This window comes from Pongo abelii, chromosome 6, assembly GCF_028885655.2.
Source record: "Pongo abelii isolate AG06213 chromosome 6, NHGRI_mPonAbe1-v2.0_pri, whole genome shotgun sequence".
Lineage (NCBI taxonomy): Eukaryota > Metazoa > Chordata > Mammalia > Primates > Hominidae > Pongo > Pongo abelii.
In genome coordinates, this window is record NC_071991.2 from 89,307,351 (window position 1) to 89,323,107 (window position 15,757).

Sequence of the window (15,757 nt, forward strand, 5' to 3'; positions counted from 1 at the left end):
AACGAATAGTGTATGTTTTTCCCCCCAGGGCTGAAAGGCCCTTGGACTGTTGGTCTAGAGGTAGCAACTTATCTATTCCAAACAGTAATATGGTATTCTTGCACAGGGAAGCCAATTCTAGACTTTGCTTTGCTCTATTCATAAAATACGCTTATCCTCTCTAACTGGATTTTTAATTTAATTTTATTTTATTTTTAGACAAGGTCTTGCTCTGTTGCTCAGGCTGGAGTGGCATGATCATAGCTCACTGCGGCCTTGAACCCCTGAGCTCAAGCCATCCTCCTGCCTCAGGCTCTTGTTCCCCAATAGCTGGGACTGCAAGCACATGCCCACCATGCCTGGCTAATTGGTTTTTATTTTTCTGTAGTAATGGGGTCTTGCTATGTTGCCCAGGCTGGTCTCAAACTCCTAGCATCAAGTGATCCTCCTGCCTTGGCCTCCCACAGTACTAGGATTATAGGCATGAGCCACCACACCTGGCCTATACCTGTGTATTTAATTTTAAAAAACCACATTTTCATCAAGCCAAAGTTCCTCAGCATTAAATTTTCCTTTGGAACAATGGAAGTTAAGAGTGCTATAATAAGGGGAATAAATTTAATAACCTAAATTAAACAGACTGTACAACTCAGTTTAGTACCTAAATGCAAAACAGGCAACAAAAAGTATGCTTCACTTTAAGCAAACCCAATTTAAGATCTCTAGATTTATATAATTAATAAAATTAGAAAATTACAGAGCCTTTGTTCTACAAATTTATCACAGAATTTCTCTAACACACCTAGCTAAAGATATTTGAAATTATACAACTCACAAAAGTTGACTTAAACTTAGGTTTTCAGAAGTACATCTTTGTACAAAATAAAAATATAGTCATCAATCACTTAAGGATGGGGATATGTTCTAAGAAATGAGCCATTAGGTGATTCTGTCATGGGATCATCACAGTGTACTTACACAAACCTAGATGGTACAGGCTACTACACACCTAGGCTAGATGATCTATATAGTCTATTGCTCCTAGGCTACAAACCCTTACAGCATGTTACTGTAACAAATACTGTAGGCAACTGTAACACAATGGTAAATATTTGTGTATCTAAACACAGAAAAAAAGTAAAAATACAGTATTTAATATTGTGAGACCAATACTATGTATGACATCTGTTGTTGACTGAAAGGTTATGAGTGGCCAGCTATGCTGGCTCATGCAGGTAATCCCAGCACATTGGGAAGCCAAGCTGGGAAGATCACTTGGGCCCAGGAGTTGGAGACCAACCTGGGTAACATGGCAAGACCTCATCTCTACGAAAAAAAATAGCTGGACATGGTGGTGTGTGCCTGTAGTCCGAGCTATTCAGGAGGCTGAGGTGGGAGAATCACTTGAGCTGACAGGTTTAAGGTTACAGTGAGCTATGATCACACCACTGCATGTCAGCCTGGACAACCGAGCTAGACCCTGTCTCTAAAAACATAAAAATTAAATCGTTATGTGGCATGATTTTATTTCCTCCTGATAGTTTACATAGAAGAACAAGAATAAGTGTGTACATTTTCATTTTAGGGGCTTTAGAAATTACAAACAGTATTAACTCTTCTCTGGGGAAGAAAACAATTACTGAGAGAAACAGGGAAGAAGTCTAAGTAGAAATCTGCTATGATATCTCTTTAGCTGGGGCAAAGAACTTCTAACCTCTCACTCCTAAGGAGTAAATACGGTAAGAGAAGGGGAGGAGCTTAAAAAGTTAATACATTACCAGGGAAGGAAACATCCTTATGGTTTGCAATTTGCCTTTTGATGGTCCACCATTTACTTCGTAGCCATTGTGGTGAACGGACACTACTCCATCCCTCAGCTAACAGATCCCAGTTAATGTCATTTTCATCAGCTACATCAAGTTCTGCTATCCTACAGTTACAAAATAAGCATCTGTTAGACGTTAAATTAATTTCTCTATAAGAACCCCTCCTCTGACTACAGGTAACTGCACTGGCAAATAAAGGGAATGGCAGGTTATGCCAATGAGATGCTATTGTTAAGTTGCACGGGAAAGGATTCCAGGAGTGCAGATCTGCTTTCAGAGCTAACAGCTAAGAAATACCAACAGCAACCACTTTTAATTAAAGGTACAACCAATGGGCTAAACCATAAATAGTTAGAGCCAGATGAGAAACTGTGAAGGAAAAGGAGTATGCTAAAGGTTAGAATAAGAACAGATTTAGTTGTATATATGCAATGTTTCATAGTGTGGCATTTACTAAGTCATTTATTTCCTGGATCTGAGTGTTTCCATTGTTCAGCAAAAATATTTAGAAATGAGCTATTTATAAAGATGACTAGTTGGAAAAAAAAAATCCAAAACAACACAAAAGCAATAGCTGCAATCAAAAAACAACACAATAGTACAACAAAATTTGAGGTTTAAAAAAATCTGCTCCTTTTCTAGCTTTGTTGTGATGATTTGATTTTCAGTAGGGAGTAGCCGTGGTGACAGTCTCTATTACTTCAGGGTCTTAAATAATTTCTTGCTAGTATTTTTGCCCATTTTAGTTAATAAGTCTTAATGGTTAAACCAACTACTTAAAAAAATAAGCTGGGACTATGAAATCTTAAAGCTTTTTCGAATTTGTATGAAATGCATGTGTTTGATTTGGTCCACTTTGGAGGTGTGGAGGTAACTACAGACTGGGCCCCCTTCTTGGCAATCTTAGCACACAGTAGCCAAGGATTGAAGGGCATGGAGACTGAACAGCCCTCTTATCCTAAACGTGTTCCCCCTAGGCTAGGACTGAGGCACATTGGTGGGACAGTGGAAAAGTTGCACTGCCGCTGCCTGTGCCATACCTGTTCTGTGGATATAGAGAGGACTTCAGTCTCCACGCCTTCAATCTGGTACTTTGCACGAGCACTAAACCCACTAAAAAAAAAAAAAAGGAACAAACACAAAACTAAACAAAAGAGCTCAATATGAAATACTTAAGATCTTAAACAGTAGTGCTCTATGGAAAGGATACTTTTCAGACACTAGGCATCTAGGAAAACCAAAAGAGGAAAGTCTATCAAGACATCCACAGAAATTAAGTGGCTTTTGTCATTACAAGATTCATGACACAAACCTGAGGATGAGATTGATTTCATCTTCCTTGGTCCATTCAGTACCCCCACTCTGTTTCCAATTCAGGTAGTTGAGCCATTTAGAACGACATTGCTTTTCTGAGCGGGTACCCACTCGTTCAGCCACAGCTGCCCAAGACACACCCTGTGTGACTATGTCACCTGGCTCAGTGCTTGTCAACTCATGAACCACTTCTGCAAGTCTCTTTTCTTCTTCTTCTGTCCACTTCCCTGAAAGAAGGAAATCATCCAGACTACCACTGCTAACTTCTTTTACAAATCTGACTCAGCCCTGTATTTACAAGGACTGACAGGAAGTAAGCAATAGTACTAAGAGTTTGTTTCTGAATGACCCTCTGGTGGAAAACCATATATACCCACTAAGACAGTTTCATTTTACTAGCCCAGTAAGGGTCTCAGTAGAAAAGAAAATAAAGAATCCTAATGGAAAGCAGTGACCAATTATGAAAAGAAAAACCACCCAAAACATAACTACAAAGAAGAATGTATTCTCAAGTTACACTAAGTCCTTTATAAACAGTGAAGTAGGAAGAGCTTCATCAATGGCTGACAGACAAGAAATGGCATGCTTTTTTTCTTACTGTCACCTAAGAATCCCTGCTCTGCAAAAGTAAAGTAAGTTCAAGAGGCCATTACTTATAGGAATGAATGATGAGAGACAAGGGAAATTACACCAATGGGCTCAACCTATTTTAGTAAAAACTAGATTTCTACCATCTTATTTCCCCATTATCTCAACTCCAAGCTACTGTGATGAAATATTAGTAAAGTCTGATACAAGTATTTATTTTTATTCCTGTGTTTTCTAAACGCATAAACCCACTAATAGATAAACCCAAATGTTCCTCTCTGTCTTTTTCTTATGGAGCTAGAGCAGAAAAACAGAAAGTGAAAAAGGCCTTTTTTTTTCATCATCTTTACCTCTGTTTCCATTTTGTTATTACTAGCTAAAAACCTCTAGAAAATGTCAAAAAGACTGCTTGCTTTGGGATTCCATTCATCTAGCAAATGTTTATTGAATTTTCATTATATGCCAAGCACAGTTATGAATACTGTGGATGGATTCAAGACAAAGTCCTACTCTCCTATTCTAGCATGGTGTTAAAGGATGGGACTACTTTGAGACTGTGCTGTTTCATGGCATGGCCTCATCAGCAGCTGTATGTCACAACATGAGAAGGAAGCAGGCAGATCAATCAATCCCTCAGGATGGCAATCAGGAAATGCCACTGTGTCCTTCCAAATTATGTTACCAAAAGGGGTTCTGTACTCACAGCATCTTACATGAAACTCTGAGATCCTATCCTAAATCTAAAGCTTACAGCCCTGCTTCTTTCATTAAGCTAGCCATGTCACAGAATGACAAAGTTGGTAGAACTTATGTTCTCACTGCCCTGCAGGTAACAGTGATAGTGCAGTAGTTAAGCAGGAAAGAATTCTCATTTCATTTTTAGAGCAGGGGGTTAAGGTCAAAATGTATATGCCCTAGAAGCTAAAGCTAAACTTCAGAATTTTTTTTTTTTAATTGAAACAGTGGGCATGGATTGTGGATCCTTCAGAGAACATTATGGCTAAAAGGGCACTATGAGACCACCTACTCTAATCTCTTTACTTTACAGAGGGAAGTGAGGCTGAGAAAGGTTAAATGACAGTTAATAGCAGAGCCTAAATACGTTGTTGGTCGCAAAGATTAGGTTTAACAGTATGATCAGGACATCTGCATGCATTAAGAGGCATTTGTGGTCTTGCCAGGGGACTGAAACACCAATCATAAATTTTTTCTATGGAAAAATATACTTTGAGTTTAAAATAAGCAAAATATGTACAAATCTTTGGAACACAGCTTCTTCCTAATTTGGGACTTACCTGTGACTAAAGTTTTTCATAAACACTCACTGATTAGCTGTTGCTAATGTAAATTCAACAGTTAGATGGGCCTAAATTAAAATTACTTGCTGCATGTATGTCTTCAAAATACTTTCTCAACTGGGGAAGTATTGAAATTGTTACAAAACTGAAACATGTTAGATCTGAATCATCTTGACACTAAGGTGATGTTGTGTCCCTGAAGACAATGTTACCTTATACAAAAACAAAGTAAAAGATTAGTTTGATATATCTAATAAGCTCAAGGAAAAGGAAGACTAGAATAAAGTCTGAACTAAGGTGAATGATCTAAATCACTCCCCCAGAGCAAAGAAAAGGCAGTATCCTAAGGGGCAGGAGGCTTAAGTGGTGACAAGAAAACGCTACCAGTAGCAGTCACAGTACCTGTGTTGCAAGTATCCTTCATCAGTCGGCACCGATCTTTGACAGAAGATGCACTTCTTCCTAGCGCCGCCCCTATTGTTGCCCAGTCATTGCCATGCTTTATCCGGAGCCTAAAACAAGAGTCTGCCAATCAGCATTTGGTTCAATTGTTTTCTCCCTTTTAATTTCATCATTTATTCTTCATTCTTCTTCTTCCCATTTGACTGGTTTGGAAGTTGTGGGCAGCAATACTTTGAGAGCCAAAGTTTGAAAGTGTGGCCTTTTTTTGGGGTCCACAGTTGTCTGTGGGTGAAAAAAAAACAGGCAGCAATTGCCTTTTTCCTGGGTCAGAGAAGAAATAAGTAACTTGGATATGTGTTCAAAAAAGACCAATTTCCCCTCAGGTTACTGACACAATCTCCCAGGCAAGCCCCAGACTTTCCCTTTTGAGCATATACCCAACAAACTCTTCTTTAGACATCTAAAGTTTCACAGGTCTTTATCATTATAAACAGAATCTACCTTCAAATTTTTTCATGATCCATACAATTCATTAAACCATACTTTAAGGTCTAACTTAATAAAGCAAAATTCTACTTCCTGAGATTCAATAGCCTTTGCAAGGTTAAGTCAGCCCAGATATTCACTGAAACATTTGCCAAGTCACCACTCTAAACCAAGCCATGTAGCACAACCCTGGTTTTGATCCTGGTATATAAATTCCCCAAATTTAGTCTTCAGGCCACCAAAAATGGCCCCTTAACCTTTTCTGGAACCCCTATTAGTGGTATGAGGAAGCATCTGGTGAATGGCATCAGGAGACCAGATTATACATTATGAGAATGGTTATTTTGTGCAAGTAATGGATTTGATGTGATCTTTTTAAGGCCAATCATGCTTAATAGCACAATTCAATTATACCAAAAACCTCTTGAAATTTTCAAAGTAAAACTTTTAAGGACGTAAGACATAAAAAATTAGAATTAATGAGAAAAACTTTAAAACTTACTCCTTGAGCTTCTCAATTTCTTCAGGTGTATATCTAGAAATTTAGAGAAATTTTTTAAAAATCAATTAAAACAATGAATGCTAAAAGCCTCAATAAAAATCAGAATTTCATTTAGGGAGCTGAATGTTAAGTCACTTAGCATATAATACTTTTAAAGTAACCCATTTTAAAGTGGATTAATAAAAGTTGAAAATAGGCAGGGTGCGGCTCACGCCTATAATCCCAGTACTTTGGGAGGCCAAAGCAGGCGGATCACTTGAGGCAAGGAGTTCGAGACCAGCCTGGCCAACATGGCAAAACCCCGTCTCTACCAAAAATAGAAAAATTAGCTGGTGGCGGGCGCCTGTAATCCCAGCTACTAGAGCGGCTGAGGCAGGAGAATAGCTTGAACTCACAAGGCAGAGGCTGCAGTGAGCCCAGATCATGCCCGCCACTGCACTCCAGCCTGGGCGACAGAGACTCTGTCTCAAAAAAAAAAAACAAAACAAAACAAAACAAAAAACACACAAAACAGTTGAAAATAAATGCTTCTATTTTTATTTTTTTTAAACAGTAAATATTTTTAGTTATAATAAAGGTAAGGATTGTATAATTTTCTCTAGAAAAAGAATCAACATTTAAAACATACATTTGCTCCTATGCTGTCTAACGCTTCCTTTATTTCAAACTTAGATTTTGGCACTCTCAAATCATAACTATTCCAAAAAAACTTATGGGTGACATTGTAAACTAGAGCTAAAAAGAAAATCTACAGAAAATTCCCTCAAAGCACTGAACAAATTAAAATTATCTTCATTTCCTTTACCCAGGTATGGACATCTGACATACTCTTGCTCTTTATCACAGTAGACAAGTACTCAATACAGCCAATGTAATGTTCTTTTTAAAAATGTCCATTTAATAATTATGAAAGGCTGCTCACTTTGTAACCATTTGTAATGCATGGAAAGTTTATGAATTGCTAACAAGTCATTTATGCTCCATTTAAAATTTTTTCTCTTTTTCCACTGTCACAAAAACATAATTTAATCCTCTTCAGCTTTCAAATGTACTTTCATTAGCAGGCTGCTGAAGAGCTAGAGAAAGAGCTCCACCATTAGCTCGGCAGTATCTAATAAGCCATACTACTGCCACCTAAAGTTTCCAAAGAGAAATTAAAAATATGTCAGTAACAGTATATAATCATTGCATTTGAAGAATCTTAATGATGCCTTCCCATAAATGCTACCTAAAACAGAAATCCATGCATTGTTTTCAGAAATGTAGTTCTTTTCCATTCTGGATTAAAAAAAAAAAAAAAAAAAAGGCCACTGACCTAGGAATGCTATATTCTAAAAATAAATAGGAAAAATGTTACCAATAAATTTCAAGTTATTTTCACACTTCTTAAATCTTTAATCAAGTACTGTATTTTTTATGTTACTTTACTACAAAGCAGACTTTGACATATTAAGTAAGCCAAGTCTTAAATCTAACCTATATAAAGTGAATTAGATCCTAATTTCTAAAAGAGGCTTTAATAATAAGGTTTCACCATATTCACAACATGGACCGGGAGGATAAAAATATTAACAATTAATACCCTGACTATATTTCTTTTTTTTTTAAAAAATGGACAGTTCCTCAAATATTTCCCCTAATTACATTAAAACATGCAGCATTACAAGTTCTCATACTTTCCCACATGGTTTCTGTCATCATACATGCGAAGCACTCTTCTATAAACTGCAAACAAAGGCCGGTTCAGACCCCATGCTATAGTCCTGTAGAAATCTTTTCTTTCATCTTTTGACATCTCAAAGATGATTTCTGTAGCATCTTTTATTCCGCGTGCCTAAATGGGTTACATTTCTTTGATTTAGGGATTTCTGATAAAATGCATATGGATATACTATGCTTTTAAAATTTGTTTTAATGTTAAAGGTCATCAATGGCATTTAGAAAAATATATCACTAATTCATTAATAAATCAAATATAAACTTTTAAGATGTTGCAAGAGATACAAAAGTGACACTTAAATGTTCCAAGAATAAACTATCAAATTCCATAAATTCAATTTCCATCAACTCTTTTAAAATTATAAAAAGTTAAAAATGATCTAAAGAAAGCAAAAGGAAATCACAAGAGCAAAATCAATGAAATCCAGAATCAAAGCATAGAAAGGATAAACTAATCTAGAAATTGGTTCTTTGAAAACATCCATTAAGATTAATAAAACTTGAAATGATTAAAGTTCTGTCAAAATTTAAAAGACACAAACAGTATTAGAAATGGAAAAATGAGGCCTAAATAGAGATGCTGCAGAGATTAGACCATTAACAGAAATGAACAATTTTATGGTAATAAATTTAAATGTTGGTAAAATGAATCAATTCCTAGAAGACAACAAACATCAACTTACCAAAACTGACTCTGGAAGAGACAGAAAATCGAATAGGCACAGACCATCAAGAAAATCTAGTCAGTTATTAAATAATATTCTCACAATAAAAACACTAGGCCCACATGACATAGATGACATTATAGGTAAATCCTACCAAATAGACACATAATCCTGTTCTTAAACTATTCAAAAGTTAAAAAAAAAAAAAAAAAAAAAGTGGGTACATTTCTTTGCTTATTTTATCAGGCTAGCATAACCTTAATAGTGAAACCAGAGGAGGGCAGTTTCAGAAAAGAATTTTCAGGTCAAACTCATTCACTAACATAGATATCCTAATAATATTTTAGCACACTGAACCCAGCAATGTATAAAAACATTAGTATGTCCAGGTAAAAAAGTGAGTTTATCCCAGGAATACAAGTTTGTGTTAATTTCAGGAAAACTATTAATGTAATTAATCACATCAGCAGATTTATGGAAAAAATGTAAAATCTCAACAGACGTGGGAAAAACATTCATAAAATTCAATATTCATATGTCTTACCAAATTAGGATTCACTGATAATCAGATTTTTTAAAAAACCAAAATTATAAAGATTAGAAAAGATGAATCACTTGTGATATATATGTAGAAACCCAAAAATCTATGAAAAAAAAATGTTACATTTTTTTATGGAAAAAATGTAAAATCTCAACAGACGTGGGAAAAACATTCATAAAATTCAATATTCATATGTCTTACCAAATTAGGATTCACTGATAATCAGATTTTTAAAAAACCAAAATTATAAAGATTAGAAAAGATGAATCACTTGTGATATATGTGTAGAAACCCAAAAATCTATGAAAAAAATATGTTACTTTAAAAAAGAACTAATTTTAGCAAGGTTGCTAGATACAAAATCAAAATGCAGTTATTTGCGTTTCTATACAAAGTTTACATAATATTTTAAAAAGTTCCCACACAGCGTCAAAATTAAGAGCATCAGAACTTAGGCAAGTTATCAATGTCTTTTATGGAGGAAAATATAAAACTTGATACTGAAGAGGAACTAACTAAATGAAGTTATACCATGTTCTTAAACAGGAAGATGACATACTGTGAAGATATTAATTCCCCCCAAATTGATGTACAAATTCAATGCTATCCAATAAAAACTCCATTTGAGTGTTTCACTCTCTGTAAGCTGATTCTAAATTTATAACAAAAGAGCAAAGGGCCAAAAACAGCCACGATATTTATGAAGAGGCTTGCCCCATCAGATATTGGGATTTCTGAAGACAGCGCTGTACTGGTTTAAGTATCAACAAACAAAACCTGAAAACAAGTTAGAAAACCTAGAAACAAATTTGTGGCAGCTTGATTTAGAACAGAATGGACACTGTAAATTAGGAATTAGACATCTATACAGAAAGAGATACAACTGAAATTATAACTCACACCTACAGCAATGAAATGCAGAATTATAAAACTTTTACAAGATAATGTGAGAATGTCTTCATGCCCTTGAGGCAGGGAATGATTTCTTAAACAAGCAAGCATGCATGCAAAACAAACAAAAAAGATGATATATTTGATATTGCAGTTAAAAATCTTTTCTCATCAAATGACACTTAACGAGGAGGAAAAGACAGGCCACTAAATTGGGACAAGGTATCTGTAATACAAATAACCAATAAACCATTAGTACCCAGCATACATTAAGAAAGTCTAAGTTAAACTCCACAGAAAAACTGGTAAAATAGTTAACTCCACAGAAAAACTGGTGAAAGACACAAACAGGAATTTCAAAGAAGAAACACAAATAGCCAATAAGCATATCAAAATGTTATCAGAGAAATAAATTAAAACCATAATTAACACCCACTAGATTTGTACAAATGAATAACAAAAAACTAAAAAGAACCCAAATGACCATTAACTGTGAAATGGGTAACTTGCACATTTGCACAATGAAATACACCTAAATAAAAGGGTAAGGATATTAAAATAATACTGAGTTACAGAATATCCAGAGAATGAATCTATTTATATAAATTTCAAAAACAGGTGAAATCACAGTGTATGCATTTTATACACTTTTGAATGTATGAAACTTCACAGCAAAAAATTTCTAAATTTTAGAATGGTTTCTAAAATTCTTTCAATTATGCAATTCCAATTTTGCCAATGATTAAACCTAAATATTTACTGAGCTACTACATGCAAGCACACTGTGTTGCAGGATGACCACAGAGTGAGATGAAAGATTCTTCTGCCGCCACACTCCTTGCCCTTTTTCTTGCTTGTAGAAGTTACTTGCATTTATCCTTTTAACCCAAATATGAAACATATGACACCCAATTAATTGGAATTCTCTGAAGTTTAAAACTAGCTCTACAGAAGTCTTAGAAGAGCACCACATAATAAAAGCTATGGTCAAAAACCAAAATTGAACAAATTATCTTTTTCCAAGATAATCTTTTGGACATTTCCTATTTCTGCCAATCTGATCATCATTCTCCCAATCACTTAAAATAAAAACTCTTAAGTTGTTCTAACTCCTTTTCCTTCTTTCCCAACATTCAGTTCAGGCATCCTTGCAGATACTTGGTTATCTGCCCTTTCCCTACCAATTCTATTTCTACCACTGTAGTTTCAGTCCTTTGCCACAATCAGTTGGTCTACTTAAACAGTCCTCTAAATGGTCTCAAATCCTACTCACACTCCTGCCCATTAACATTAACTTGGAAGGGTCCTTGGAGATCATCTACTTCAATCCCCTAGACAAGAAACCAGCTTAATTCTCAAAGTTCAGTGTTCCTTAGCACTGATTACTGCTTTATCTAAACTATTAGCATTTTCCAGGTTTAACTAAAGCATATGTGACTACAGGACAACTGAAATACACTTCTGGATTCATTTTCAATGGCCACTGTATTTCTGTTTCTCTTAAAACAACAAACATGGTGGAAGGATCTCATTTATTAGTGAAGAATTAGGGTTTTAAAATTCTGTATTTCAAAAAGCTTAGCTTGGGAAAGTTGCAGTTAAAATTAAACTTAAAAATGTGGACCTTCTAGGCAGCACTGCATTTCTACATTAGTGTAGAGTGGAAAATAGTAAGCAGTCAATATATCAAACGATAGGAGAATGGTTAAACACTGTATACCATCCTTCCCCAAATGATGCTGATGATCTACATTTTAGACATAACACTATTTGAATCTAACTCCATTACAGAGATGGCCAGCAAGTCTGTGGAAAGATTTCCTTGAGAATACAGATTTACCCCACCAATTTCTTACTCAACTAAACTACTAGCTTTTCTTAAACCCTTTAATGCTTCTCATCCCTTATAAGATAAAGTTCAAATTCTTTGGCATGGACTTCAGAGCCCAGTTTTCCAGAGGCTATTTATCTTAGTTCAAGGTAAAGGGGTTAATTTCATGTGTGTTGGTTTTGATCTTTGATTTCTTGCTGCTTCAGCATGTATTCATGCAGTTCCCTCAAGTTCTACTCTAGCCCAAGTTCTATCCTTTAAGACAGCTCAAATCCTTTCTCTTCCAAAATTTTCCATAACTGCTCTAAAAACTCTTCTCTCTGTAATCTTGTACAGAATTCACATGTATCATTCACATGATACCAGGCTTTCTATCACTCTTCACCTGTTTCCAGTCTGCCCAAATGGATCACTGACTTCAAAAGCAAACACTGTTAAAGCAATCCATGCCTTAACACAATCCAAAGCCTTAAAAATACTGTGTTCAAAAGACATTTAATGAAGAGTACTAAGCTAACAAGAAATAAACCTGAATAAGAAAATAAACGAAATATTTGATTTTTTTAAAAGGTAAGGACTACTATGACATCAAAAATTCATTCAAAGATGCATACCTTAGCCGGGAGTGGTGGCTCATGCCTGTAATACCAACATTTTGGGAGGCCAAGATGGGCGGATCACCTGAGGTCAGCAGTTTGCGGCCAGCCTGGCCAACATGGTGAAACCCTGTCTCTACTAAAAATACAAAAATTAGCCGGGCGTGGTGGTGCATGCCTGTAATCCCAGCTACTCAGGAGGCTGAGGCAGGAGAATAGTTGGAGCCCAAGAGACAGAGGTTGCAGTGAGCTGAGACTGTGCCACTGTACTCCAGCCTGGGCAACAGAGCAAGACTGTCTCAAAAAAAAAAAAAAACAAAAACAAAACAAAAAAAAACAAAGATGCATACCTTAAGCTTTAAACAATATAAATTAAACTCTTTAGGCTTCTTGAAAAGATAAGGCTTTAAAATGCTGAGAGGCTACTAAGATTTTATCTAAACTTTAGGGTGGTAACTAAAGCAGTAAAGCTATTTTAAACTGAGAATTCAAAATATTATTGTACTATAATAATGTATTTTAGAATTATTCAGCTACAACATGTTAGCCATTACAAAAATCCATTACAAAAATAAGTAAAAAGCTCCTAATAAGTGCATACAACATGCTGTGTTGATATTTTTGCAATTGGCAATAAATTAGTGAAACATAAAAATATGCCATAAGATACCTTCAGATAGCGTTCAATATTGTTCATCAAAATATCAATTTCTTCCTTGGACCACATCCCCTGCTTCCATTTATGTCCTTTAAAAGAAAACAAGTAATGTTATAAAAAATGTTACTCCTTGAAAGAAATAAAACACCAAAGATTTCCTTTGTGATTAAATTATAGTTGGGGATAAAATTTAGCTAATTTCATTTCTCATTCCTCTGAAATCTGAAAGGTCTCTAAGTAAACTTGCTTTTGTAACTTCTCCGCTAGAATACATTTATTTGACCCTACTAAAAAAAGACAATGGTTATTAAAAGATTTAAAAAAATATTACCTCTCTTAGCCTTTCAACAATATAGAACGGCTAAAAAGAAAAAGAAACTTAAAAAAAGCCAAACATGTTCAAAACTTTTTGAAAAATTTCTCCAGTGAAAATTTTATGGGAAAAAAGAACATATACAAAAAACTCCAGGGCAAGGTAAATATTGAATACCAAGTGAATAATGTATTCTTAATGAGTATTTACTATACAGTGGTTGAAAATTATTTACGTTTTTCTGCTTCCTTTCTGTACTTCAGAGTGGCACAGACACAACCCTCACTTTTTTGTAGCACCTTCCCCAGCTATGCTTGAGCATAGCCAACACTATAAACACTGTTACCTTGAGCCTCTAAGCTGCTTATCAGACCAAAGTTAGCAGACCCTTGAAAAGGCTTGACTTCCTACTCTCATAAGCAATAACTATATTGTCTTAAATGCCACCACTATGCATTTGTTCAAAAATTAACAAGACAAAATTTACTTCAAATCAGAAGGAGAAAAATAATTATTAATTACTGAAAAACAAATGGTGGTTTCATAACCTTAACTCAAAAGTCATTTGGGGCCAAATTTAATTCAGTTAGAAAAGCTCAATTACTCTAACTGCTCAATCCCAGTGATGAAGGTCCAACTCAGAATCCTGATGACTATAAGCCCTTTCTATCTCCATTTTTTTTCACTAGGCACTAAAATTCACAGTGTATCTTACCTTTATTAGTCAGAGAATCCTTATCTTCTTTAGTTGTAAACCATGCTTGGCTAACTGCTGAAACTTCCTCATTACCCAAGGGAGATATTTCATCTAGTTGCTCATTCTGCAAAATCTTGAAAAGGTAAAAGTAAAAAAAAAACCAAAAAAAAACAACAGCTTGATTTAATGCCCAACTGGATTCATCTTTGTAATGCTAAGCATTATAAAACTTAAATATAGTCATACGGAATTCACTTGTTTTAGATATAGTAAAAATATATTCAATTTACAAAAAAATATTTCTTGCTGTTTTTATTATCGCAGTATGAAAACAAAATTATATGCATCAACACAATATGACTTTCATTTAAGCAATTAAATGTACTATTGGCTTCAGTTTTATATAAAATGGGCCAAGAGTCCATTAAGTATTTAAATCAACATAGAATATTCAGGGAAATTTAAATATTTACACATGTAAATGAGCTCAATAATATACAATATACAGTTGTTATCTGTTCTAGACAGGAAAATGGAAGTCCTAGGGTTGGGTGTTATGATTTGTTAATGCCCTCAGAGATAAGCTTGCTGCCTAAATCACCAATAATGTCATCTCTTAACTTAAAATATTAACAGGCTCCATCGTAAGTCATTATTGCAAAATCATGGTCCGCTTATTGTTTTCTGACAACTTTGCTTTAGCCAACCTCTAGAGCCTTATTAATGCACCTTTCTCTCAAAGAACTGTATGGTACTACTTATTCTTAATGCAGCTAAGTCTTCTGTGCAACCACCACTAGCTGTATTTTCAGTTACAAGCATATCTAATCTAACAAACTCTGCAGGGGAAAAAAGCTGCCTTCCGCAGAGTTGACCCTGGCCTACAGAGAACCGTAATGTAAATGAGGAAGACCTGGCAACAGTGCTACTGTATGAGGTATTAGCCTATCATAGGCAGAAGAAGGGAAGAGTCACGTGTTTAGTGACCACTCAACCCAATTTCAGTCTCTGGGCTAAAAAAAAACTAAGCAATGTCACCGGCTGAAGGTAAATCCTAAGAAGGATTGGACTATTACTTCTTGAATAAACAGAAACTGAACTTCTAATATGAAGAGAAATTGAAACCCATCTCTCTTGGAAAGAGATAAGTTGTCCTCATCTCTCCTGGAAAGAGGTAAGCTGTCAGTGGACAACCAAGGTACAATTAGGAGAAAAGCCACATTTCTATTGTTGCCTATTACTTTACTTTTATACCTGGTGGTAATACATATAGTGTGTTTATGAAAGTGTTTTTGAATCCGTGGGCAAAAAGCTGGAAATCACTGGAACAAGTGTGAATAAGTTTTAAAGCCCTCTATTTATGTCACACTTTTTGATTTTTTAAATCAAGAGGGACTTGTATAAAGCTAAGAATTGAGACAGACTATATGTGTCTAAGGCTTCTTATATTC

The 15,757-nt window shown here is 35.2% G+C and overlaps 1 protein-coding gene across 10 annotated transcripts in view; it reads right to left on the reverse strand.

Moving 5' to 3' along the window:
* The window catches only part of DMTF1 (cyclin D binding myb like transcription factor 1), a 43,990-nt gene that overhangs the window by 8,546 nt on the left and 19,687 nt on the right, over window positions 1-15,757 (reverse strand). For all 10 annotated transcript variants that reach the window (XM_002818282.6, XM_009243058.4, XM_054559571.2 and 7 more), the window contains 7 exons: window positions 14,325-14,439; window positions 13,309-13,385; window positions 8,072-8,229; window positions 6,396-6,428; window positions 5,408-5,517; window positions 3,118-3,346; window positions 1,758-1,909 (listed from right to left, as the gene is read on the reverse strand). In XM_002818282.6, coding sequence (XP_002818328.1) covers window positions 1,758-1,909; window positions 3,118-3,346; window positions 5,408-5,517; window positions 6,396-6,428; window positions 8,072-8,229; window positions 13,309-13,385; window positions 14,325-14,439 — 874 coding nt within the window. The remainder of the gene's footprint in view (window positions 1-1,757; window positions 1,910-3,117; window positions 3,347-5,407; window positions 5,518-6,395; window positions 6,429-8,071; window positions 8,230-13,308; window positions 13,386-14,324; window positions 14,440-15,757) is intronic.